This window comes from Mchenga conophoros, linkage group LG18 (assembly GCF_057382185.1).
Source record: "Mchenga conophoros isolate Kocher_MC1m ecotype Shallow Benthic linkage group LG18, M_conophoros_male_GT1.1, whole genome shotgun sequence".
Classification (NCBI taxonomy): domain Eukaryota; kingdom Metazoa; phylum Chordata; class Actinopteri; order Cichliformes; family Cichlidae; genus Mchenga; species Mchenga conophoros.
The window spans coordinates 20298532-20323354 of NC_140543.1; the positions used below are offsets into that span (position 1 = coordinate 20298532).

Sequence of the window (24823 nt, forward strand, 5' to 3'; positions counted from 1 at the left end):
AGTACGTGATGAATACTGATGTTTTTTAAGTTCACTTTGTCCATTTAGAAACCTGCTGGTTTGCGTCACATTTCACAGGCCCAAAGTGGTTTAAAGGAAATGATGAGTCAGGACTTCAGTTAGAAACTATTCAGCTCCTAAGTGGTCTCTTTAACTGTGTTTTCATCACATCTAAAATTATATCTACTGATTCCTGCCTTAATGTGGTCTGATGATCCACTTAAGATTTTCTCTCGCCAAACAGGTGAATAGGAACATTCAGTTCTGTACAAAAACATGATTAAGAGCATAGAGAACAGAATAAAGACAGATTTGGGGGCAAATTACTTGATTTTTGTGAAGAGGATTAAAAATTTAAATTTAACTGCCTGTTTGATTGTCAGAAAGGAGAGTACTTATTACTTGAATATGGTATTTATATTTGATGATGCACTGAGATTTTTTGGTCAAATATTCCTCTGATATTGCTGAAAATGTCTTGTTTTTCTGTCAAGAAACATTTCAGTTTCGGATCTGTTTTTTCCTATGTTATAGGTCCAAGGTGCTGTAGTTTGAAGAAGAAAAGTGCTCGTGATCATCGCAGTTCAAAAACTGCTGACATACATTATGTCATGACTGAAAATGGCTTTAAGAGAACTCTTCAATCCATGCTTCCCTTGCAATCAAAGATGCTGAGAAGCAAGTGAAATTAACATACTGTTGAATAAAAGATGTTGAGATGAAGTTCTCCAATATGCTGGCTAACCTGAATGGATCTGAGTCTGCATGAATCAAGGAAGGGTCCTTCGACTGGAACGGAACTATAAAAGGAGCAACTGCTCCGAATAGTGAGCATAATAGTCAATGGGAAAGAGCAGGCCAGAGTGCCTCCCTGCACTGCAGGCATGACTGACTCAGAGGAAATCGCTGGGTTGTTCCAGAACATGCTGTGAGCTGGCACATGACTGCTCAGGAAGAGCTGAGGTAAGTTATTGGGGAAAAAGATGTCTGGGCTGCTTTCCCCCTTATTGACCCAAAGAAGTTGGCAAGTAGATGGATGAACTGATGAATGGATACATTGGAAAATTGCTTTAAACAAACAAGCTGATTCTGATTGGTCTACCATCTGAGAGACATTTTTTTAAGGTTTACAAGGAGGTTGACTTGCTGTCTTTTCAGAAAAGCTGTAATTATGGGGCATCTGAAGCTCTAGGGTATTAAACATGAATTTACTAGTCAGACAATTTGTTTTAACAAAACCGGCATCTGACACCTGTCTCAGCTTGTGTTGAGATCTTCCTGCTGGCTTTGTCTCCCTTGACAGCCCAGATGTAAAAAGTGAAGAGGAGCCCAGGCCTCAAACCAGTCAACAAATAATCAGACTCATCTGCCCCCACTGGGATTTCCCCACTAGAGCCGTCTTCAGAGGATGTGTAGGTTAGCATGTAGCCATCAATTTCTGCCTGGACGGGATCCCATGAAACACTGAAGCTGGATTCTGTTTCATCTTCTGCTAAGAGGTTAGCAGGCGCGTCCAGTTCTAGGGGAAGATATTAATACACAAACGCTAATGATGAATATTACAGTCATCTGGAATATTATGGGTGACAAATTAAATTAATCTAAAAAATGTGAAGGAATATAATAAATCCAGTTATTTGGTTGATAAACCTTGTGAAAACTGTATGTCAAGGTGACGGTAGACCAGTGCTGACAATTTAGAATTAATACTTTTGGAGGAATTGGGAAGGGTTAGCGATTTACTCAAACATGTTCAAACAATCATGATAAAGTCAGTATTTGTGTGAACAACTCGATTCTTCAACACATTCTGAACTCTCTTGGACAAACTATCTTGTCATTTCTTTAAGTAGTTTTCAGCATTAGTTCTCCAGACTTCAACAGAAGATCCACTGTGTTTTACACACAGCATTAGACACTCACTGATGTACGACTCCTGAGGTTTTGATGATGATTTTACTAAAAAAAATTCAAATTTTGATTCATCACTCCCTAAGCCCTGTGGCACTGATTTGCAGTCTGATTCCTCTGTGATTTAACATTCCTCAGTCTTCTCCCTGTTTCCCTTCCTTAAGAATCGCTTCTTGACAGCCACCTGTCCACTGAGACCATTTCTGACGAGGCTTCAGTGAACAATAGATGAATCTGAAGGAAAAATGCAAACATGTTCCACTTTGCTGACCAAAACTAAAGGGCCAGACACTCTCTCAGATCCTGTGGCAGGACTTTGCTGGTGTGTTTCCTACTTCCTAAAGACAGGACTTTCAGGTACTGTTCATCTGCTCTAGATAGCCTACCACTTCTTCTTTTCTCCTTAAATATTTTTGAGGACACCTGATATATGCCAAGATTTTGTCCAACAGGTAGTTCAGAAATTATATTTTATGCCTGTCAAACTGTGTTATCTTTGGCATTTTTCATAGATTCAAACAAGAAATGGGAACGAATTATATGTCTCTGCAACAGGCTGGTGGTAATAAAGAGCCTGAAAATACAATTTAAAATCAGTTATGTGTCATGTATAGACACCAATAAAGCCAGGGGGAACTATTGCTCAATAACTCAATAACTCTTGTCTGCCTCACTCGGAGCAAAATTTTTAAAAAATGAGGGATGACTCAAGACTTTTGGACAATATTGTATCTTTATACGTAACATAAAATATATTATCATGTAAGAGGCAAGGAAATGGGTTTTGTTTAACTTTGATATTAACCATTTAATGCTGAGGTTTGAAAAGAAAGTTAAATTTCTGAGACCTGTCTCAGCTTGTGTCGAGATCTTCCTGCTGGCTTTACTCCCTTTGACAGCCCAGATGTAGACAGTGTAGAGGACCCCAGGCCTCAGGCCAGTCAGCGTGTATGAAGTACTGTCAGACCCAATTACAATTTCTTCACTTGAGCCCTCAGAAGAGCTATATGTTAGCATGTAGCCATCAATTTCTGCCTGAGGGGGATCCCAGTGCACCCTGAAGCTGAACTCTGTCTCATCTTGGGCGAAGACGTTAGTAGGAGCATCCAGGTCTGCACAGGGAGTTGTAGTTAGTAGATACTGGTAAAAACACGTAATCACAGCTGTTGCAAACAGAAGAACTAAAAAAAATCAGCAGTGCAGAGCTTCACCTGTATCTAGAAGCAGAAGACACTGGAATAGATGTCAAACTTGGATTATACTCTGTGGTGAGCTTTAGCAGCTCTCTAGCCTTAAACAACAGCACCTCTTATATAAACCTGTTGTTTTTCATATATGACATATATGAAAAATCTTTTCAATGGTATCCAAAAATACCACATTCAACTATTTTGACACATTTTTTATTGAATCCAAGTTTGACGGCATGACACACTGCTATGTAAGCAGTGGTTCTAGGAGCTACTTGTAAGCAAAGAACATGGAAATTCTACATCGCATACATTTTACTAAGAGCAGGAAAACATTGTTAAGAACTGTTAAGAAACTAAAGTCATACTATGCTGTCAAGGAAAACTAATTCTATTACTAGCTCAGCCTGTTTCACCAGCTTGTGCCGTCACAGTCATTGTGATCCTGATGCGTAAAGATATTTTTTAAAGCACTCATACTTCTTGTTCTGCTGACTTTCTTCCAAAAACATCAATACCAGCAGACAGCAACAGCTGCTAATCTGCACAACAGCCAGATTAAGAGACATGAGAAGTGTCTTGCTCTGTTGACCAAGCAAAATGCTTCTGCTCAAACTTCTTATGAACATTCAACCCGAGGCTAAACTGGGCTGCTTTTAAATGAGGTGTACCACCTAATTATGTTAAACAGCGTTTTTCACACAGAGTTCAAGTTCCACTCTTGGCAGATGGATAAGAGGGGCTGGTGTGCTAAGTGTGTAATGTCTATATTAATGCTTTTCACACATTGTCAACCTAGCACGCACAAGATCAAGAGGTAGTAATTGACCAATTATCTGTATGTTTTTTAAGGTCGTACATAAAGGAGCTTAAGAAAAAGAGACCCTAAAATCAACCTTTACTTTAGTTCACAGACTGCTCCAAGTTCAAAGGCAGCAAAGAACAGTTGCGCTTTTGATCACTTTTCAGACAATCAAAGGCTATTGTGCAATCAGTAAAAAAGAGACAAAAGATAAAAGCATTTGTTTACACTTTCAGCACCATTGTTAAAAAAAAAAGAGGGGATAAGAGTTTCTTTTTTCTGCCTTACCTTTGTAGATATTCCTAGCTGACCTCCAAAATATGATTCCTCTGTGGGAGTCTTCAATGACGGACAGCCAAATAATCAAATCAGTCTCTACTGTAATGTTTCCCCTTTCAGCACTTACTTGTTTCAGCTTCTGTTGAACTCTTTCCGCTGACTTTGTCTCCCTTATAGGCCCAGATATAGACAGTATGGAGAACTCCAGGCCTCAAGCCTATCAGCCTGTATGAGGTACTATCACGTGCTACAGAGATGTCTGAACTGGATCCCTCAGCAGAAGTGTAACTCAGCATGTATCCCTCTATTCCAGCCTGGGCTTGATCCCAGGAGACTGTTGCAGTGTCCTCTGTTACTTCGGTAGTGACGAGATTTGTTGGAGCATCAATATCTGAAGACGTAAAAAAGCAAAGAAAAAAAAGCATCAAAAAGAGCTGAAAAAGTCAAACAACCCATTAGAAATATGTTCATATATGCATCCACATACATCCCACACGTGGATACTAAATGAATAAGACGAAATTCTACATAAAAAATATAGAAAAAGAAAATAAACATTGAAGGAACAGAAGCAGACGGGACTGTAGAGAAACTGCACGTTCTGAACCAGAATACTAAATACGGCTGCTGAACTCACTTAAAGGTAAAGCAGTGAAGTGGTATTTTTATTAAATGTAAACACTAGCTAAATGCCAGATTTAAATGTGTGATGTTGAGAGTTTCTTGACATTATTGGCACAGTTTGCTTCCTCGGTATATTGAGATAGTCTGTTCCAGATTTTGGGGGCATAAACACCAAAAGCTGCATCCCCAATTTCTCTCTGTGAGGAATACTGTATATCTAAGAGTTTGGCAGCAGAGGATGTTTGAGTGCGAGCCAGGATATAAAGTGACAGACTTTCAGAAATATAAGATGGTCCAGATGGTCCAATGCCATTTAAGTAAGAGTATTTTTAAAGCAGTTCTGCAAGATACTGGAAGCTAATGTAGCTCTGCTAAAACTGGAGCGATGTGCTCTGTTATTCTCTCGTTTTACTTAATAACCTTGCAGCAGAGTATTGGATAAGCTGCAGTCTACTGATAATCTTTTTAGGAAGTCCAACAAAATGAGAATTGCAGTAATCCAGTCTACTAAAAATGAAAAAAAATTCTGAGTCGTGGCGAGCCAGGAGAGTCATATTTTGGCGATATTTCTAAGATGAAGGAAAGCTGCCTTGAGTTAATGCAGGGTTTAAAGCTCAAATCAGAATGTCAAACAATGCCATGACCTTTTACTTGAAATCTTACTGTGTCACCTGTTGTTGCTCACTTATAAATAAACTTGGTTTTTGAGCCAATTAAAAGATTTTCCATTTTGTCTTTGTTAAGTTAAAAAAAGAAAAAAAAACTGTTGTCATCCATCTATTAATGTCAGTTGCTAGAGAGTTCACAACATCACTGACATTGGTCTCTACAGAAACATATAGCTGTAGACTATGGCAATCAATATTGATAAGGTTGTATAATGAAAAAAAAAAGAACTCTATATAATAAGAAAAGTAGAATACCTGGACAACATCAGCCAGGGTCTATTGGCAAACTTTACAAGACTAAACAACATAACCCTGAAGTAAATCCTCATAAATACATGACCTGGGTTTTCTGTCAGTGCCTTTTATAATAGCCAATAATTTTTTTAGTTATTGGTAATTATTAGTGTATTTTATGCATCACCACCTGGTATGGCAACAGCACCGCCTACAACCGCAAAGCTCTCCAGCGAGTAGTGCGGTGCTCTGAACGGATAATTGGAGGTGAGCTTCCCTCCCTCCAAGACATCTACAGGAAGCGGTGCCTGAGGAAAGCGGGGAGGATCATCAAGGACTCCAGTCACCCCAGCCATAAACTGTTCAGACTGCTTCCATCAGGAAGGAGGTTCTGCAGCATCCGGTCCCGTACCAGCAGACTGAGAGACAACTTTTTCCATCAGGCCATCAGACTGCTGAACACGTCATAGACACCTCAGCTTCACTACTGGAACTTCAACATTATGCACTCCACACTGTATATAAATGCCACTGTTTTGCACATGTCTCAACTCTGTATATTTTTATATATTTTGTTTATTGTTGACTCTATTTAATTTGTAAAATATGTGTACACACACACACACACATGTAGAAAAACATTTAGTATACACATCCAGAAATTTTTTATTTATTTTTTTGCATATACTATTATATATTATACATATATTTATTAGTTTCAGATTTAGCCATTCGTATATTTTGCCTGTTTATGTTATTGTATTTTGCACAACTCTGTTGCTTGTGAAGCTCGCACACAAGAATTTCACTCGCATGTGCTGTACCAATGTACCTGCACATGTGATGTGACAATAAAAGTGATTTGATTTGATTTGATTATTATGGTTTTATATTTTTACAAATATTTTAAATTTTTTATTAAGGGTTATTGTGGTGTACTTTATGTGTATGAATGCTGGGCAGACTTTTCAAAACTGAAAGCATCACAAATGTGTAAGATATAGTCACAGTAACTCCACCGATGAGGTGATGAGGGCTGTTGCTAACAGTCAAACATCAGTTGATGAGAAAGAGCCAGAAAGATCTCTGTGGTTAATAGACAGTACTTAACACTTGTTAAACCGAACATTAAAATTGAAGGGTTATACAGAGAGGACTTTAAGAAGTTAACATCTAACTTCTGCAGACACCATTATTCTTTTTTCTTAGAAACATGTAAGTAGTCTATAATTACCCACTTAGCCACCAGTTGCGCATGGATTTGATAGACAGACTTCTTGCCCATTAGTTCACTTTAGCTGATTTAACACCACATTGCAGCCCTGCATTCTTCTAGACATTCCTTGAAGCAAGGACACTATGATGCTGTCAGATCAGACATTAGCAGTCTTCACAGTCTTTCCTGGAAGACCGACAATGTGTTGTGCTTTTCTTGATGTGTGCACAGAAAGTGAAAAAAAGAGTGGGGGAGACAATAAAATAGAATAATAAAAACAATAAAAACTGAAGACAGCTTCAGAGACATTCAAATTGCTGACTTTCTTACCTCAACACAGCTGGCAAAATTGAGGTGAAGTTCAAATTGTTGGTTTTGGAAACAAAACCAACAAATTGTGACACAGGAAATGTGTTCGGCCAGGCATTTTCTGACCATTTCACAAGCGCTTCTAAAAGGTTTCACCGACCCCTTGAAAAACAGCCCGTTCAAATACTGATGGCTGTCTCGCCTTTTTAGTCAGCAGGTCAGGCTGTAACATGGCACATTCGTGATACACATTTTTATCCAACAGAAATGTACATAAGCCTGTTACTGTTTTATTAATGGATGCTGAAGATTAAAAAAAATGAACAAAAGGAGAATTTGTAACATCAAAGCAACCTAGGTTACTGATCTGTTCATTGCACTGTAATGCATGAGCTGTAGAGGAAAGACAAGCAGACCAGAACATCGAGCTTCTGTTTCGGTGGCTCGAGGAAATATGAAGGATGCATACAAGACTCTGGTGAAGCTGTGAGTGTTGTCTGGATGGGCTCTGGGGTCGGTCGAGGTACTCATCATGAAAGTGTAGAGGGAGAGCAACAAAGAAAGTAAGACTGGAAATAAAGTCACAGAGGCATAGTAGGAGAGACACAAAGGAAGTGAAGGGAAATGTAAAAGTAATCATCATTTAGGATTATTCCTCTGTGGCAGCAGTTGAGTCGAGGTCGTTCTTGTGTCAGTGTGCAGTGTGCATCGTGAAAACTGATTGATGATGCATCCAAGAGAAGAAAGGAAGTGTGCAACTGTCTAACTCTATATCCCCTCTTTGTCTCTCCTCTCCTCTCCCTCTGTCACTTCCCTGTCCTTGTGGCTGCACTGCCTGACAGCCTGTCATGAGCTAAACCACAGAAAGAATTTATAATAGCTCCTTTTTATTAGAGCTGTGTGTTTCCTCCAAGGCCTCGAAATGAGAGGTCATTCACTTTTCTAAGCACCTTAACTGAAAAACACTAAACAAGCTTAGTGTTGAACATTTAAGAACATTTTGAAATTAATGACTAATAATGTCAGTTCTGCACCAGAACTGCATGACCTAAAAACAGGAAGTGGCAGTATGCACCACCAGGGAGATGTCATTGCATTCTGGAAATTGGCAGTAACTGTGAGGTGTGAGGCAATAACATATGATGCATGTGGCACAACATATAAAGCCTGTTAGTGCAAAAATGTTTTTCGTTTTGAATTGATCTAAAACACTTGAAAGAACTTATCAGTTTGAATATCTTCATTCTTTTCATCATTCATTATTCAATTATTTGCTATGTGACCTGAACAAAGCTCCTTTAGAACATAGCGGTAGCATTTAGGGCAAGCAAGGCTGGCAGTGCCTTTCCAATAAAATCAGAAAATCACTATAAAAAAAATGAACTTACCGTAGTCTCTCTCCTTTCATCTTAAATAGCATTTTGCCATAGAACCTGTCTTACTGCCTTTAAATTACTGCCATCGTGTGTCCACAGTTGGCTATTGTCTCTGGAACCAGGATTTACTCCGCTTGACTCTGATTCCAATTAAATCTATAGGCCAGCAGAGTTTTCTAGCTGCTTCCACATGCACATTGTGGATAAACCTCTGGTTTTTGACTGGAAATTGATTTGGATACTGGCGCGCTAGACAATCTGCCCTGGCTCTACTTTCAGATCAGTTATCATGTACATTTTATTTAGGGCTGGGTATCGTCACTGATTTCTAGAATCGATTCAATTCCGATTCACAAGGTCCCGAATCGATTCGATCCACGATTCGATTTAATTCGATTCGATTTAAATCTGGGAAATTTTGACAGTCAGAAATATTATAATTCAGATCAGTACATTTAGATATTTTTGTATCAATAAAAAGGAAGCTGACACACGCAAGACTTTATCAAAGGTGTGAGCGTCACAGCAGATACCTTTGTGTCAAGGTAGCTGAAGATAAAACAGAAAAACATGAAGGTTTTCCTGGCCTGGGATTTATAAAAATATTCTGCAGTACATCAAAAACGAAAGAAAACCATTAATCAACATATGAACATTACCTCTGAAGTTACAGCAGTTTTATTAGAGACACGTTAAGCGTTTTGCATTTTGAATAATTTTAAAAAGTTTAAATTTGTTCAGTATTGAACAGCAGAAATGAGGTTTTCTTTTCGGAAGAATGTAAAAGGGAAAAAACTGTGTGCGACAGCGCTGTAAACAACAGTAGACTTGTGCTTAACAAGCAAGCGAATAATGAAGAAAGGGAAACTGTTCTTGAAGTACAGAGAGAGAGAGAGGGAGAGAGAGAGAGAGAGAGAGCTGTGCATCGCGGTGGAAGCAAAACAGTAAAAGTCAGAGTGAATTCATGACGATTTTATGTGAACCGTTTGGATCTTCTTTTGCTGCTGGTTCGGTCAGTATTGTTTGGAGAGAGATCAAACTAACAGCTTTAGAATCGGCGCATAAAGGGCGTGAACACAAAGCGCGGACCCGCCGACAGATCAGAATCAGCGAGCTGTCGGCTTTCAGCCCCGACCGTGAGAAAGGCGTCATCTAACTGATTCTGATCCGCGGGTTGCGCTGTGTGTTTAAGTCTATGTGCAGAATCCGTGTACCTGCTCTCATTTACTGTCTTAACTGTTTGGTGGTTCTTGAAATTTTGTGAGATGTCACCAGAGATTCTGGCATTTCGGGCAAAATAAATTTATATTAAAAAATCGATTCAGGATTTTAATGAATCGATTTTACGTCATCCAAGCCAGAATCGATTTTAATCGATGAATCGATTATAAAAACCCACCCCTAATTTTATTAGATTGCACTGCGAAAGAAGATTTTAATATCTCCTTCAGGACTTTGAATCAGAACTTATGATGGAGAGGGGATCTCAAGTCACCTCTAATTTAATTAAAAAAAAACCTCTTTTAATTAAACCAGAGAAATACCTTGGTTGAACAAATGTACAAACTGTGCTTTGTAATAGATATCTGATTCTCACAGGAGAGCGACCACATGATTTAACTGAATGTGATGCACGACTGTAGAATAAACAGAATATAGTATTTAAAAGATTAATAGAACATTAGTAGAAATTTGACAGCAGAAATACCAATACTATACAACACTGAATGGGGAAAATCGTTGCAGAATGAGTCATTTTTGCAAACAATTGTATGTACAGTTTGCCAGTAATGCATAGTTTATGTGTAGTGAGGTCTGTTTATAGTGTTTTATTGCTCCTATTATTACTACAATTCTAATCAATTCCTGAAGAATTCATCATGGCGAGCTAATGCAAAATATGATGATAACTATAAAAGTCAGACCTTTTCACAATTCTTCAGCCAGGAATGAGTGCAGAAAGGTTGCAGATGTCTATCCCTATTTAAGTACAGCATATAAAAAAAGAACAAATGAAAATACAGAATCATACACTGGTACGCTGATTAAATGTGTTCGTTATCTCTATTCTCTTGTGTTAAAGTTACTGCCCACCACTGGATTTTCTTTTTTCTAATGTTCTTTATTCCCCTCTGAACAAACAAGTCCAATCCCTCAGTCGTCTGACATTTTCTATAAGTTATTTGATACGTTTTCTTACGTGCTCCAAGCCTGCATTTGCTCTGTATGATGGATCCAGTTACTCCAAACGTTCTACCCCACTAGCTGTGCAGCGTCAGTGACTACATGGCTACACAACACAAGCTGCGACTACGGCCATTTGGAGGACAACTTATCCATTATGGGTGACATGTTCAGCAGACACTGACCACAAGGCACTCAGTAGTAGGCTGTCTTTCATCATTTAGAGCCTTACAGATTCACAGCCTCACTGTACAGTGAAAGCCATACAGTATGGCTACATATGGAGCAACAGAGCTCCATTCATTCAGAGACTACAATATGTCAGGCTTGATCTATGCCCTAGTTGAGTTTATTAGCATGTTTGCCCAACGACTTGTATGTGCTTTAAGTAACTCATAATTCTTAATGACAGAACTGACTTATCAACATACCTATATTTTGTCCTTACATATAATATGAATTGTGTGAAACTCCCTTTTTTACGTTATGAACTATCCTTTCATAATTTATTCACTCCACGTGGCAGCCGTAAGTAAGTTTTAACAAATACACAAAGAGAAAAATTTTTCTTTCTTCTGAATGACAGGTTAAAGGTAAACACCACTGTAACTGTAAAATAATCCAAATATGTTCCAACAAGAAAATACAGTACACTGTTAACATGGACATATTTCAGGGAAAAACAAACTGTGATCTTAGTTCAGCCCTCAGATTATACACAACAGCCTAACTTCTGGCACTGACCACTCATGGAAGCATGATTGTTAAACGTGGAATAAAAGCAATCAATCTGTGTTACTGTCTGTGTTAATCTGTGGCAGAAATAGAGCATTTTCTGTGTTATAAGGGACAATTCTTGTCGCAAAATTATATAGTAGGTTTGAGAAAATTTGCCCAAATTTCAATGGACAATGGCTAAAAGATCCTGATTTTTCTTTTGTTCATGTTTAAACAATTTTGGAAGATACCTGTGCAATGTATAAATTAAAATTAATTTAAAAATTAATTAATTAAAATTAATTACAATTATTATGAATATTAGAAAAAGTAAAAAAACAACAACACACTTTTGAGCATAACAGGCTCAAACATCAATGCTACTGATGCAATAACCTACACCAAGATTAAGAAGATACCTACAAACAACATTATCTTTTTCTCACACTTAATAGGTGCATAGAGCTGTTCAACTGCTCCAATTGAATCAACACACGAAGAGTAGTTCTACACAAAATCTGTCATTCCCAGTTTGACCTTTCGGGAATTTGTTTTGAATCCTCATTACTTTTATAAAATGTCTCTTCTCACATTTTCATTTGACATTTTTCCAGCTCTTTGTATTTTGTCTAACGCAAAGAGCTGGCTCAAAAACCTCCGATGGACACATTTGAGTGGAAAATTCAACCCATCTTCGAACGTCAAGCCATCTGCTTTTTGTTATAAAGGCCTTGGTGGTGACTTTATTGAATCTGAATCAGCAGTAGCAGCTGTGGTATGATGTGTTTATATGCCTCTTAAGCTTTGGACAGGTTATAGTAAGGATGACAAGTCTGGTCCTCAGTTTCTCTTTTCGTATGTTGTCATTGGTGGCAATAAAATGAAAACATTCAGTCAAAAATTGTGCATATTCCGCAACATAAACATAAATCCAACATAAAAGTCACACCGGAAGTGCATAACGAGGCCCAGCTATAAATATCCACTGTCATTCTTTTATTTGCTATGTAATACCTTGTTATCAGTAGTGCAGAAGGTAAACAACTATAAAAGGAGCCACAGCAAAATAAGTTTAGCAGGATGCCAATTGTGATGCGTGACAGACACTGCGAAAGAGACGATGAGAAGGCACATAGGACAGATGGCAACAGTGGGGAAACCTTTCAACTGTGGCGCTTACACAATATGTAAGATGGCAGCTGTAGTCTTAGAAGTACCTACCCAATAACGCATTACATAATGTCCCATAAATTGTTTCTTTATGACCCATTGTTTTTATATCCTGTCCTATTCCTGTTCTTAATTCCCCCTATAAATATCTTGATTTATCACTCGACTCTGGTTTTTTAGCTCTAATGCCAACACTTAGTGTCTTATTCTTCTTTATTACAGCTTCCTCTCTGTTTGTGTATTTTCAATATTCCCCCCCTCATGTTCCTTTTATCTCCTCCCGTGTATAACCCCGCTGCCCAAAGGCAACAGCATGTTCGGCGAGATAATAGGTGACTGTGCTCTCTGTTGCGCCATGCCAGTCATCGAGAAACTAGCACATCCTCTCTGCCAGACAGAGCTGAGGAGTATCCTCTTCAATCACCTCTAAGCCTTTTCATGCTACACCTAAAATGAAGGATTGTAGCTGCTGGAGTGGAGACAAGCCACTGTCTGTCTGGTGTAGATTAGCCCATTCGCGCACACACACATACACATACACGCACACACACTTATGCAGTTGCTGCAAAAGTAAGTGGCATACACACAGAAAAAAAGATTAGTGAAGACATGAGTTCTTGAGTACCTGACTGTCTTCAAAAGATGAGAGGTGAGTCTTGAAAATACCTTGCTAAGGCTGATGACTAAAAACCATTAAACTGGTTGCCTCAGTGTCTAAAAAAACAAAAATAACAACTCACCCACCCAAAATGAACAGACTTCAAACTGAAGAAAGCTTTAGAAGTGAGTAATCTCTAAAGAGAGGAGGAAAGATGGGAAGGTGAATGAGAGACAGAAAAGAAGATAATGGGAGAAACTGAAAACCTGATGTGCCACTGTGGAGCATTTGGCGGTCTGTTAAATTATAACTATATAGCAACTTAATTTCAAGAATGGCTGTGAAAGTAAAGAGTAAAAATGTATTCCTCATCACGTCCTAAAACCAGTCCGACTCACGCTAAGACCAAAATGCTAATATCCAACAACACCAGACTCTGTAAATCATGGACCTTCTCACCCTGACTGTCAGGGAGCATCTCATAGTCATTACAGAATTCATATCATGTTTCCCCTCTGTGACCAAGCTCACCACAACCATTAAAGATTGCTCAAATTATTAGGTTGTAAATTCCAGCCCTCCATCCATAACCCACAATCCTGCCTCTTGCTGGCTGTATTCATTGTAATGTTATCACTGGCTCTGTAAGGATGGTAACAGCAGTTTGCATAATACTCCATAGCATTTTTTGTGTCTGACAGATTATGTGTTTTTCCTCTTAGCATCTGACCACAGGTGAATTATAGGTGACACAACAAGAGCTAAGCGCACTCATTGGTGGTACACCCAATTCAAAACTAAGTGGAATATGGTTTTCCTCGCTGTTTCTCTGATGTTTTTCTGTTCCAAGAGTGGCTGATCTATTATATTAAGTGTCATCCACAGTCAGACTTCTCCAGTGGTCGCAGAAATGCAGTCTCAATGCAATTAATGTCAGGCAGCAGTCAATTTTGAGAAAATTGGGCCCACTTTATGCTAACTGATAATAAGGCACAGCAGTATAAGATTCAACAACTCGTGAATGCTGATGTGTTGACACTGACCTGTGGCACCGGTGACAGAAGAAGCTTTGCCCCCATTGTTTCCCTTAATGGCCTGCACTGAGATGACATACTCTGTTCCTGGATACAAACCTGTGGGAAGAGACAGTTAGTCTTAAAAGAAGCAAATGTCCATCAGTCTCTGATATAATGCTCCAAAACAAGGGATTTACAAACTTTGAGGAAAATCTTGAGTAGAAGTAGAAATTACTTTTCTGACTTTTCTCAATCAAATCCTTAAATTATGGGATCCCTTTTCTATTAGACTACATGAAATGTATATTATACCCACTTTCCTGGTAAAAGAACATTCACCCTCTATCAGTTTTACATATCAGAAAATTATATGAAAGAAATTCTGCTCCTTACCAGGTCATATACAACTCCAAATGAACTAGAAAATATGAGACATAAACCCATGTCATTAGTTATTTATTTGTCATTATTTATTTTAACAAAAATTTAAGCCAAATCGCAGAAGTAGTGTATTTAATTTATACAATGCCAAGTAGGGGAAACATTCAGCCTGAGAAGGTCCTTTCCAAATAAATCCAAGTGCATCATGTGAAAAAGATGATTCAGCAGAAAACATTGAAGACAGCTGCCAATCTTCTCAGGAGTGGACATCCAGCAAATTCCCCTCCCAAGGCCAGACCGTACAATGCAACAAACCCAAGAGCTGGCTCTCAGACAAACGGGCCTCAGTTAATATGTTAAATTTGAAGTTCATGACAGTACAATTAGAAAAAGACTGAACAAGCATGGCTTGTTTTGGAGGCTTGGCAGAAGAAAAAGTCTTCTTTCTAAAAAAAAAAAACATGGCAGCGTAGCTCATGTTTGCAAAGTTACATCTGAACAAACAACAAGACCTCTGGAGCAATGTCCTTTGGACAGATCAGACGATGTCGAGATGTTTTTACATGATGCCTAGAGCCATGTTTGGTGAAAACCAGTCATAGCATGGATTGATTATTTGACTTGTTTTTGAATCATGGGATCTGGGCACCTTGAAGTCATTGATTTGACCAGGAATTCCTCTGTATACCACAGAAATCAAGAAATGTGAGGCCGTGTGTTCAACAGTTAAAGCTTGGCTGAAACAGTCAGCCTGAACTTAGTTTTTCTGCACTTTGGCTTTTGAATCATTTTGGTTTTTGTGAATTAAATAATGATGTTTAATATGTCATGTGTTGCTGTTCATCTCAGTTATATATTTACCTAATTAAGATCTGATAATAAATAAATAATTGTTTATTGTTTCGTGATATGTAAAACGCTTGAACGGACAGAGAGCATACCTTCTTTTTACCATTGCTGTATACTGTGTGTTTATGAGATGATGTCATGTTCCATGTTTTATATTCCAACATTATTAATATTTTTACCCTAAAGCTTAATTTGAACTGAATATTTAAAGTAACTGTGTCTGTATATGTAAGTTTTTGTAGCACTTTTACAATATAAATTGCAAAGTAAAACCAGAAGATTATTTTAAATCAAATTGGATGACTATTTCAAGATTTATGTCCAAAAGTGTCCAATTCAAGATTCAAGAAACAAGGTTACGGGACTATTTACTTCTTATTGATTAGCTTAGAACCCATAGCTTACTCTAATAGCACAACAGTTCGAGAAATACTTTTGTACATTGTTCACAAACTTGTAAGACTCACCCACAATAGTGTGTTTGGTGCGCGCCTCTTGGCTCCTCTGTACCTTCAGCTCCTCCTCTTGCCCTTCTGGGTCAGTGTGTGTAAGCCTGAAGTAATCCATCTCAGCTTGAGGGTTCTGCCAGTCCACCTCAATAGAGACCTCTGTCTGGCCAAGAACTCGGATACCATCAATAGTTGAGACATCTGGGAAAGGTGATACAAGGTTAGGTGGAACTGAGTGTACAGACATGAAGCTCAAACTTAGAAGTCTGCCTTAAAGCTTTTGCAAACAGAAGCATCTGCCTTGCTCTGCTTCCACATGTCCCCGAGCTAGACAATGATCTCCCAGCACACTGAAATGTGACATTTCTAGGAAAGAGAGCCAAGCAAGAATTCCGCCTCTGGCCATCTGCAAGATATTATAACCAAATAATAGACAAATATTTGTATTTGGCATGAAACAAATATTAAAATCACTCATGGGTGCATTTCTTTTTTCTTTTTTTTTTTTGACATCGCCAGCGTCATCTTAGAAAAGTGCATATAAAGGTTTATTGATGTTTTCTAAAGTAACCTTTGCGTACTCTGTGCTTTCCCACATTTAAAGTCACAGCATTCACATAATAAAGTCAGGATAAACTAGTTTAACATATCACCCAGCAGGACACACAAATTAAACACAGTCATGTGGGGTTCAATAGTCGAGAACGATCCTTGAGCAGTTCTGTAGACTAACATTTTACAGCTATTTGTAAAGCTGTGACATCTACTACACCTCAAGAATCAAACATCATAGTAATGCTTTAGTGCCGCCTACACTTTACACAGTGTACATTGTGACTTACTTTTATTTTTAAACTTTACATGTCACATGAGCATTTTCACTTCTACCTGTATGTAATTACTTTAAAACAACAGTAACAGCTCAAAGCAGCCGCCATGTCAAAATGCTTCAACCTCAATGATCAGATCCCCATGTTCCCCAGGATGGGGAATCAGCTGCTATAGATTTGGAGGTGATGGGAACGAGATGACAGAAAAGGAGGAGCACAAACCACAAAAAAAACCCAACCAAAAAACCAAAAAACACAAAACAAAACAAAACAAAACAAATCAGAATAAGGGGAAAAACCACTAAAAAGAGGATCGAAGTTAAGGACATGCAATCCTGGTATCCTGGTATGAGTAGTAAAAAGAAGGGCATAGAGAAGATATCAGTGCATCATGAATGGTTCCTCACAGTCTGAGTCTATAGCAGCATAAATGAGGGATGAAGATTGAAGTCTGATGTGAAAAGTAGAGAGCGTGTCTGTATCGTGAACCCAAACTGGGAGTTGGTTCCACAGAAGATGGGCCTGATAGCTGGAGTCTCTGCCTCCCATTCTACTTTTAGATAATCAAATAACCAAAAATGAGCCCGCAGTCTTAGAGAGATATGCTCTGTTGGAATGAAATGATACTATGAGGTCTTTAAGATATGATGAAGCCTGATCATTCAGAACTTTGTATGCCACTGCATCCTCCCATCTCTCAGAATATTCTGAATAATTCAGACGTTAATTAGAGATATGCTTCTGCAATTTCATGAGGAAAAAGTGAGTTCCATCAAACAAAGCAAGCGTTACCAAATGAAAAGCTTCTTTTCATGCCAGCTGTTGTGCTTCCCAAAAGAAAACTTAAAAACATCCATCCAAACCCTCTTTTGAAGTAGATCATTGTTTGAAGTTAAAACAAAAAGTATGTACCAGTCTGCCTCACACAACAATAAGCCAGATGATGGCGTGGCTTCTTATGCCCATATGTGAAAGCTATGCTCTGTGAGGTTTTCCATGGTAAACCAATCTAACCACACTCCCACTTTCTGCACGTCTCCCATCAATCCTGTCAAGTAATCTCTTTCTCTACACATCTGTGTCCCGCCACATCTGTGAGCAAGTTCATGGAGCCATTTCCTTGAGAATTAAAGGCTAACAAGCCAGCCTTTAATGAAACACTTAGTAATTAAAGTCTTCAGTCTGTTCATTGCTTTTTTACCATAGAATTTCTGTGAAAGACAAAGACGAATACAGGAACAATCGTGCTCATTCTACAAAAGTAACAGAGAAAGTGAGGCAGGTTATCAATCCATGCCAGGTCCATATTTTCATTCCTGGACTCTACCAGAATAGCATTTATGGTCTTTTAATGCCAAATCACATACACAATTACGTTTGACTTCAAATGCAACTATTTTATCCCGAGAAAATCTAACTTAATCCCTAAGACCTGCAGGCCACACCTGCCCTCAAAGCCACGGTAGTCTTTAATAGGTAACATCTGCTTTCACTTTAAACCAGCAGCTCATTTAAAGGAAACATGCTGCACACCGCCCAGTTCTGCTACAGCACTAATGTCTGTTAGTCTGAAAAATACTAATTTTAAAGCTCTGTATTTGTTTTTTCTGTCCTGATCAGAGCCATCTGTGCTCACCTGTGGTGGCTTCAATCTCGTCAGCTTCACTTTGGATGCCCTTAACCACCGCATGTACTTGGACAATGTAGGTAACCCCAGGAGTCAGTCCTGTGATGAGGTAGGAGTTCTCTGTGTTGGCGACCGAAATCTAATATGCAGTTGATGAGAATAAGTTTGTAAGATGAAATAGGTAATATACTTTTTTTTTTGCTACAACCTGTATTTGACACAGAAATGATCAAAGTAGAAAAACCTACCTGCTCCTGCGCACCCTCGTCATTTTTCGGATAATATGTCAACACATAATACTCGGCCCCTTGAACGGACTCCCACTCAACCAGGAGAGAGACGTCAGTCACTTGGACCACCTGCAGACCCTGAGGTGCCAAGACTGAGAGAACAAAGAGACATACACAGAAGTCAGGAATTAACAGAATTTAACAGTTATTTTTATCAACAAGTCCGCTATCATGTCCACAAGTTCTTTTTCTGATTTTGTTGTTCAGGCTTGCATTTTAATTTTTCTTTTTTGCTCGCTTCCCTGTCTTCTCTTCCTCTGTCTTGTCTATTTGTAGCTGTTGTTGTCCTCCTAAGGCCTCCACTATGAAGCAGGATTTCATCTTATCCATGTAACTTCAGGGTTAACCTTGGGTTAACTGGTGTTAAATCACTGCCTGTCCTGTAAAAGATCCCCCAGACCTCAGAGCTTGGATAGTGGCAGGGTTTAAAGTTTTTTTCTTCTCACCAACCAAACCACACACACATTCATACGACATGTTTAATATTAAATTACTGAACACTGCATTGTCTACAGCAGCTGTGCTGCTTTAAGCCCTTTTCATATTGTTCCTATAATATGGTTTCAGCTTCCTTTGCAGTTGCTCTGCTGCCGTACACTTAGCTATATTTTTTGATTTGACAGATGCTGCCAACACAACAACGTTCATATGAATTTGCCAACTAGATTGATAAACTCCTGGTTGATAAACAGCTTGATAGCTTGACCGCTAGGGTCAGGATAATCGACCCCAGCCTACAAGGGCTTCACCACCTGACTGTTAGGATAAGTGAATACAGATAATGAAAGCATAACCTGGATATGCTAAACTCACTTCGTACTACAAGGCCCTGAGGGGGGTGTACTATGAAGGAAATTAAACATAGATAGGTTTTCTTCGAGTTAGCTGGGTCAACAAAACCCCAAGCCCTAGACAGAGATAACACATATCATTGTGATCTTTTATCAACTTTCTCTGTGAAACTGGGTTTTCTTAAAGTTTTAAAACTTTAAGTTTGACATAAATTGCTATCTTATTAGTCTTGCCTTGTACTGTAGTACAGCTCTGTGGTTTCCAAATGTTGATTTATTTTGTTTTTCCCTGTGTGTTTTTTGTGCTTTTACTTCCTGTCTTTGCTTTCCCTGCCGTGAGCTCTGTCAGGACATCTATTTTAACAACCTGTGTTTCCTGGTTGTCTTGTGTTTCTCACATTCGTCTTTGGATTTCAGTTCTTTGTGCCTTGCATTATGTTGAATTTGCTAATAAAGCCTATTATCAGTCCCCACAAACACCTTCACTGTGCTGCATAACACCTACACTTATTCAATCTACCAAAAGGCTTAAATCTTTTTTTTTTCAGTTGATTGTCAAAGAACCAACAAATCATGAACACGGCAAAATAGGTGTTTTGTTTTGTTTTTTTACTCTAAATGGAAAGAAAGACTCCTTTAAAGTGCTTCTCTGGCCATTCTGGAAAAACATGGTGGGGGAGCTAAGAGTAAAAACAAACCAAAACCGCAGCCAAAACACAGAAGACGACATGTCAGCCGTGTTGGGGAGTGAGGCTTTTTAAAGGCAAGGTGAGCTTTTGTGGGTATGATAGAGGGAAATAAAATGGCAGACTGTATAGATTTTTTTAAAAAGAAAAAGAAAAAGCAAAACATGGCGTGCAAGTAAAAGCTTATTACAAGGGAAAATGAGAAATGTGAAATGAGTGGTTATGTGGTCCACTATAGCTTTGGCAAGCAAGGAATTCACATAAGATTTAGATGCTGTTCCACAAGGTAAAGTCAGGAAGCTCGATGTTTTTCTTCAAATGCAGCAGTCTTTTTCCATCAAAGAACAGTTAAAATTCTCCTGTTGCTAATCCAGGCATGACTATCAACCATCTTTGCCCTTAAATATTATTTCAGAACAGCTGGTGTGAATACATTTGCATAATAAGATTGGAAAAGCAGAAAATAATGGTGATTTTCTGCCTTTTCGGCTTGAAAATCAGCAAAATGCTATCAGAGGAAGAAAATTTTACTGAAACGACACGTCTGGACTTCTTTGAGAAATTTGATTTTTTATGTGCTATCATCTTTCCTGTCTGTAGCTTGATATTTTAGAGGAAATCCTGATCCAGCTCATTAAAAGAGAACTGGTAAGGAAAAAATGGCTAAATATGGTTTAAAGTCAACTTTTCTAAATGTGCTTTATAATAAAAGGAAACATTTTAGAGGCCGCGAAAAAATAAAGGATAATAAGCTAAATACAGACCATCTGCATTATGTTGAGAAAGCTTTAATAATCTCACCTGTATTATATTCAGATTACTTCATTAAATTTGGTTGCATTTTTACTAAATCTTCTGGATTGACATAAACTGAGGCTAAGAAAACTATTCCTACTGTGCAAGGGCTGCTGATTTCTAAGCCATGAGGCTTCTGCCTTTGATGGTTAAGAACACAAAAGAAAACATTAAAGTGTGCCTCACTGGAAAGGACAGAAACTGTATCTAAACCCATACTTCAAGAGTATTGTTCCCATCAGCGTCCAAAAAACAGATTGCCATCCATCAGCCAGGTGTTGAAATGGCAAATAGCCACATAAAACAAAGAAAGCGCCAACTGTTTTGCTTTTGTGCTCTTCCTCTCAGCCTTCTTATTACCGCTAACACCTAAAATCAACACAGGGTTTTTTTTTTCTTACCTCCCACTTTCCCTTCTTGCCTGACTTTTCTTCTGACACGGTGGCACTGTTGATGTTGGACTCCATTCAACAGCACCTAAACACGAAGCTACAGATCTGTTCTCTACCTCTGTGGTATGAAACACAGCTTGAAGAAATGGAATCGTCATCTACGGTTTGACATTTCTGACCTGCTACTGTGAAGTCTGAAACATTTATGGTTCACGGAGCTGCATTTGATGGATCCAGTTGACTTTTAAAAAAAAGGGCTTTAAAACACATGCTTTGTGCTCTTGATTAAATACAGAGGAAAAACATGCCAAGACAACCATAGACAGATGTTAGCATATAAATAGAATACTATTTCAAATGTAAGAGATCAATGCTATGAAAAAATAAAAGTGCCATTCACTTGCAGCCAAATGTTCAATATCTCTGCAGAATTGACTGTCACAGTGGGAATTCAGTGCTCATGCCTGGCAGCTGCTGCTCACGTTTCTGCTTTCCTGGCCTTAAATTGCTGTAAAATGCAATTTTGTACTCTGCTCCTCGGGCAGCACAGTAACAGTGATTTGGCGAGCAGTGCATTTATCAGGAAAGGTGAGATTCTTCTGCAGGGTAAAAGCCAGATGAAGCCCTGAAAGACTGATGGGTATTCTTATATTTCTGTGGTATTATGTGACCTGATGTTATAGGTTGTCTGGAGGCCAAAAATGCAGTGGTCATCAGGTCAGCCCACTGAAAGCGCCCCGTCGCCTGATATCTCTGAAATAACTGTCGGGAGATATGTTTTGAATTCCATAGTAGGTTTGGTCAGAAACTCTTGAGCATCACTGAGCTGGCTAATAGTTAACTGTAGGGGTTTACTGGCTTTTGAGGCAGCTCTTAAAGTTCAAGCACCATCAGGGACTCTGCTGCAGGTCATTACTGTACCAAAAAGTACAGAGCCAGTGGAGGAGGCTATAGGGGCTGTGAAGAAAGCTGTGAAGATAACAGCTGGGCTCCAATGACTAGTTTAATTTTAGTAAAAATATCTTCTTTCGTTTTTTTTAGCAGAGCAAGGTGCAGCTGTTGAGCAGGGATCTTAAGCGGCTGATGGCAAGATGTAACAGCAAATACTAAAACAGGCTGGTTGAAAAGCTTTTTCTGCCCTGTAGCTGCACCTATATGAATATGACTTGATATTACTTGTAAGGTAATTGCCATTCAGTTGATGTATGACCCTGGACACTTGTACATGAATCACACAGATGGTAGGAGATAGATGATTAAAGCCCAGACTGCACTGCTTTGGCTCTTGAGAATCATTCAGTCTGGGCATGAAAATGCTACTAAAAGGATGCATATGGAAATTTATATGAAGGTGAACAGGTCATTAGGGCCAAGTGTTATATTTTTTAACGGTCCCTGAGCTGCTTGTAGCATCCGAGCTTCGTGACATAGCACTTAAAATTCTCAGGTTAATGTTAGTGCCATAGAGGTGACTGTAGAAATGTGACTTTTCAGTCTCAAGTGAAAAATGCAAGTTTGGGTCACATAAAGTTAATATCCACACCTCGATGCACACAAAGTTCACTTCTTCTTTTTTTTTAACTGTGATTTTTCTGCAAAACTCCCCAAGCTATGTCTTTTAGTTACTTTGATCTTTAGTAGGCTGGATGAGTGAAGCTATATGATAAATGTGTCAGATTACTGAAAAGGTTTTTATTAAATTTCAGTAAATGTCTTCCTATGTCCTTCTTCACATTTTCAAGCCGTCCACTGGGCCAGATTGGAGTCGCTGCCAGGCCGATTCGGGCCACCGGGCCTTAAGTTTGACGCCCTTGTGTTAAAGTTTGCAAAGCATCAACAGAAATCATGTTAAGCTTACCTAACGAACAGTCCTCCCCGTAAAAGCCGTCATCACAGATGCACTTGCCGTTCACACACTGGCCATTATCTGTGCAGTCATTGGGACACTTCTGGTTGCTGCAATCCTCACCAGCGAAGTGTGAGAAGCACACACATTTCCCGTCTACACACTGGCCCTTGTCATTGCAGTTGTTTGGACAGGTCAGTTCGCTGCAGTCTTCTCCGGTGTAGCCCTCATAGCACACGCACTGGCCATCCACGCATTGGCCATTGTCATTGCAGTTGTCTGGACATGTCAGCTCACTGCAGTCTTCTCCGGTGTAGCCCTCATGGCAGACGCACCGGCCATCTACGCATCTGCCATTGTCGTTGCACTCATCTGGGCAGGAGGATTCAGAACAGTCGGGGCCTTCCCATCCTACGTTACAGAGGCAGCTGCAGGTGTCGTGTTGGTAGGTACCATGGCCACTACAGCTTTTGTCCACGCCTTGATAAAGAGATACGCCAACACAGCGGGAGTGAAAAGAAGTGAGTGAAGAAGAAACGTTCAGTTCATCATGGAAAGTCCCCAGCAGCCTAGTCTATCATGTCATGTCATGGCCTACCTGCAGCACCACAGCATCCCTGTGCACACTGGGTCTTAAGGTAGTTGACTTCTTCTTCGAGTCCATTGACTCTGTAAAGCAAAGACTTAAAGCTTTCCGACTCCTCGCAGTCACATCTGGGTGACTGCAGCTTGATGTTGTGTCTGAAGATAATGTCATTGTTTCCATTTTTTGTGGTCTCCATCTGCAGACCTGCAAAATGGATATCTTTGTTAAGTTCATGCTGCTACACCTATCTGTTGCTCTTCACTCTTAATCTCTCAGTTATATCTTTCTTATGACCTGTTTCATCCTGTGTTGATATGTGTTGTAGGTTGCAGCTGATGCTCCCCGGGATGTCAATTTTATAGATGTGGCTCAAGGTGACTTCCTGCTCTGCAGCTGAGGGGTCTGGCTGGGTGTCAGCAGAACTTGTGCGTGACCATGTGCAGAGTAGGGCCAGCAGGCACAGGGCCCTCCACAGGGGTCTAGCGGTCATTGCTAGTGGTACACTGTTCCAAAAAATAGTAATGTCAAAGTATCTTACTGTATATTTTACAGTTTTGTACTGTCTTTCTAGAATATCATTAAATTTACATAAGTAGACTGTGATTTTACATGTCAAAGGTAAAATAACATAACATCACTGTAAATATAGTAAAACACAATTTACTTGTTTTTTAAATATATTTTTTAGTACACATGCATATTTAGATTGTAAAAATACATTCAGAAATGTATCATAATTTCACAAATATTTGTCTGTTATGTGAGAGAATGATCTGTTAAATTCAAATGTAAAGCGCTTTGGGTGCCTTGAAAAGCGCTATATAAATCCAATCCATTATTATTATTAAATGTAATACTATGGAAAAATATATAAAATGATCGAAAATTAATGAGAATAATCAATAATTAAATGAGTATTTGAATTATAATTTTGCTAAAAATTTCATGTCATCTAGATCTGATTCAATAATTCAGAGGTAACAAGTGAAAATATAATTAATAGGAAT

General features: G+C 38.9%; 1 protein-coding gene across 2 annotated transcripts in view; it reads right to left on the reverse strand.

The window, feature by feature from the left end:
* Positions 1 to 24823, reverse strand: part of tnn (tenascin N) — a 51043-nt gene that overhangs the window by 9497 nt on the left and 16723 nt on the right. For both annotated transcript variants that reach the window (XM_085254716.1, XM_085254715.1), the window contains exons 2-11: positions 24111 to 24319; positions 23829 to 24020; positions 23243 to 23710; positions 18679 to 18812; positions 18440 to 18569; positions 15992 to 16174; positions 14322 to 14411; positions 4310 to 4573; positions 2760 to 3023; positions 1253 to 1519 (exon numbers count right to left, since the gene is read on the reverse strand). In XM_085254716.1, coding sequence (XP_085110842.1) covers positions 1253 to 1519; positions 2760 to 3023; positions 4310 to 4573; positions 14322 to 14411; positions 15992 to 16174; positions 18440 to 18569; positions 18679 to 18812; positions 23243 to 23710; positions 23829 to 24020; positions 24111 to 24306 — 2188 coding nt within the window. In that variant the 5' untranslated portion in view covers positions 24307 to 24319. The remainder of the gene's footprint in view (positions 1 to 1252; positions 1520 to 2759; positions 3024 to 4309; positions 4574 to 14321; positions 14412 to 15991; positions 16175 to 18439; positions 18570 to 18678; positions 18813 to 23242; positions 23711 to 23828; positions 24021 to 24110; positions 24320 to 24823) is intronic.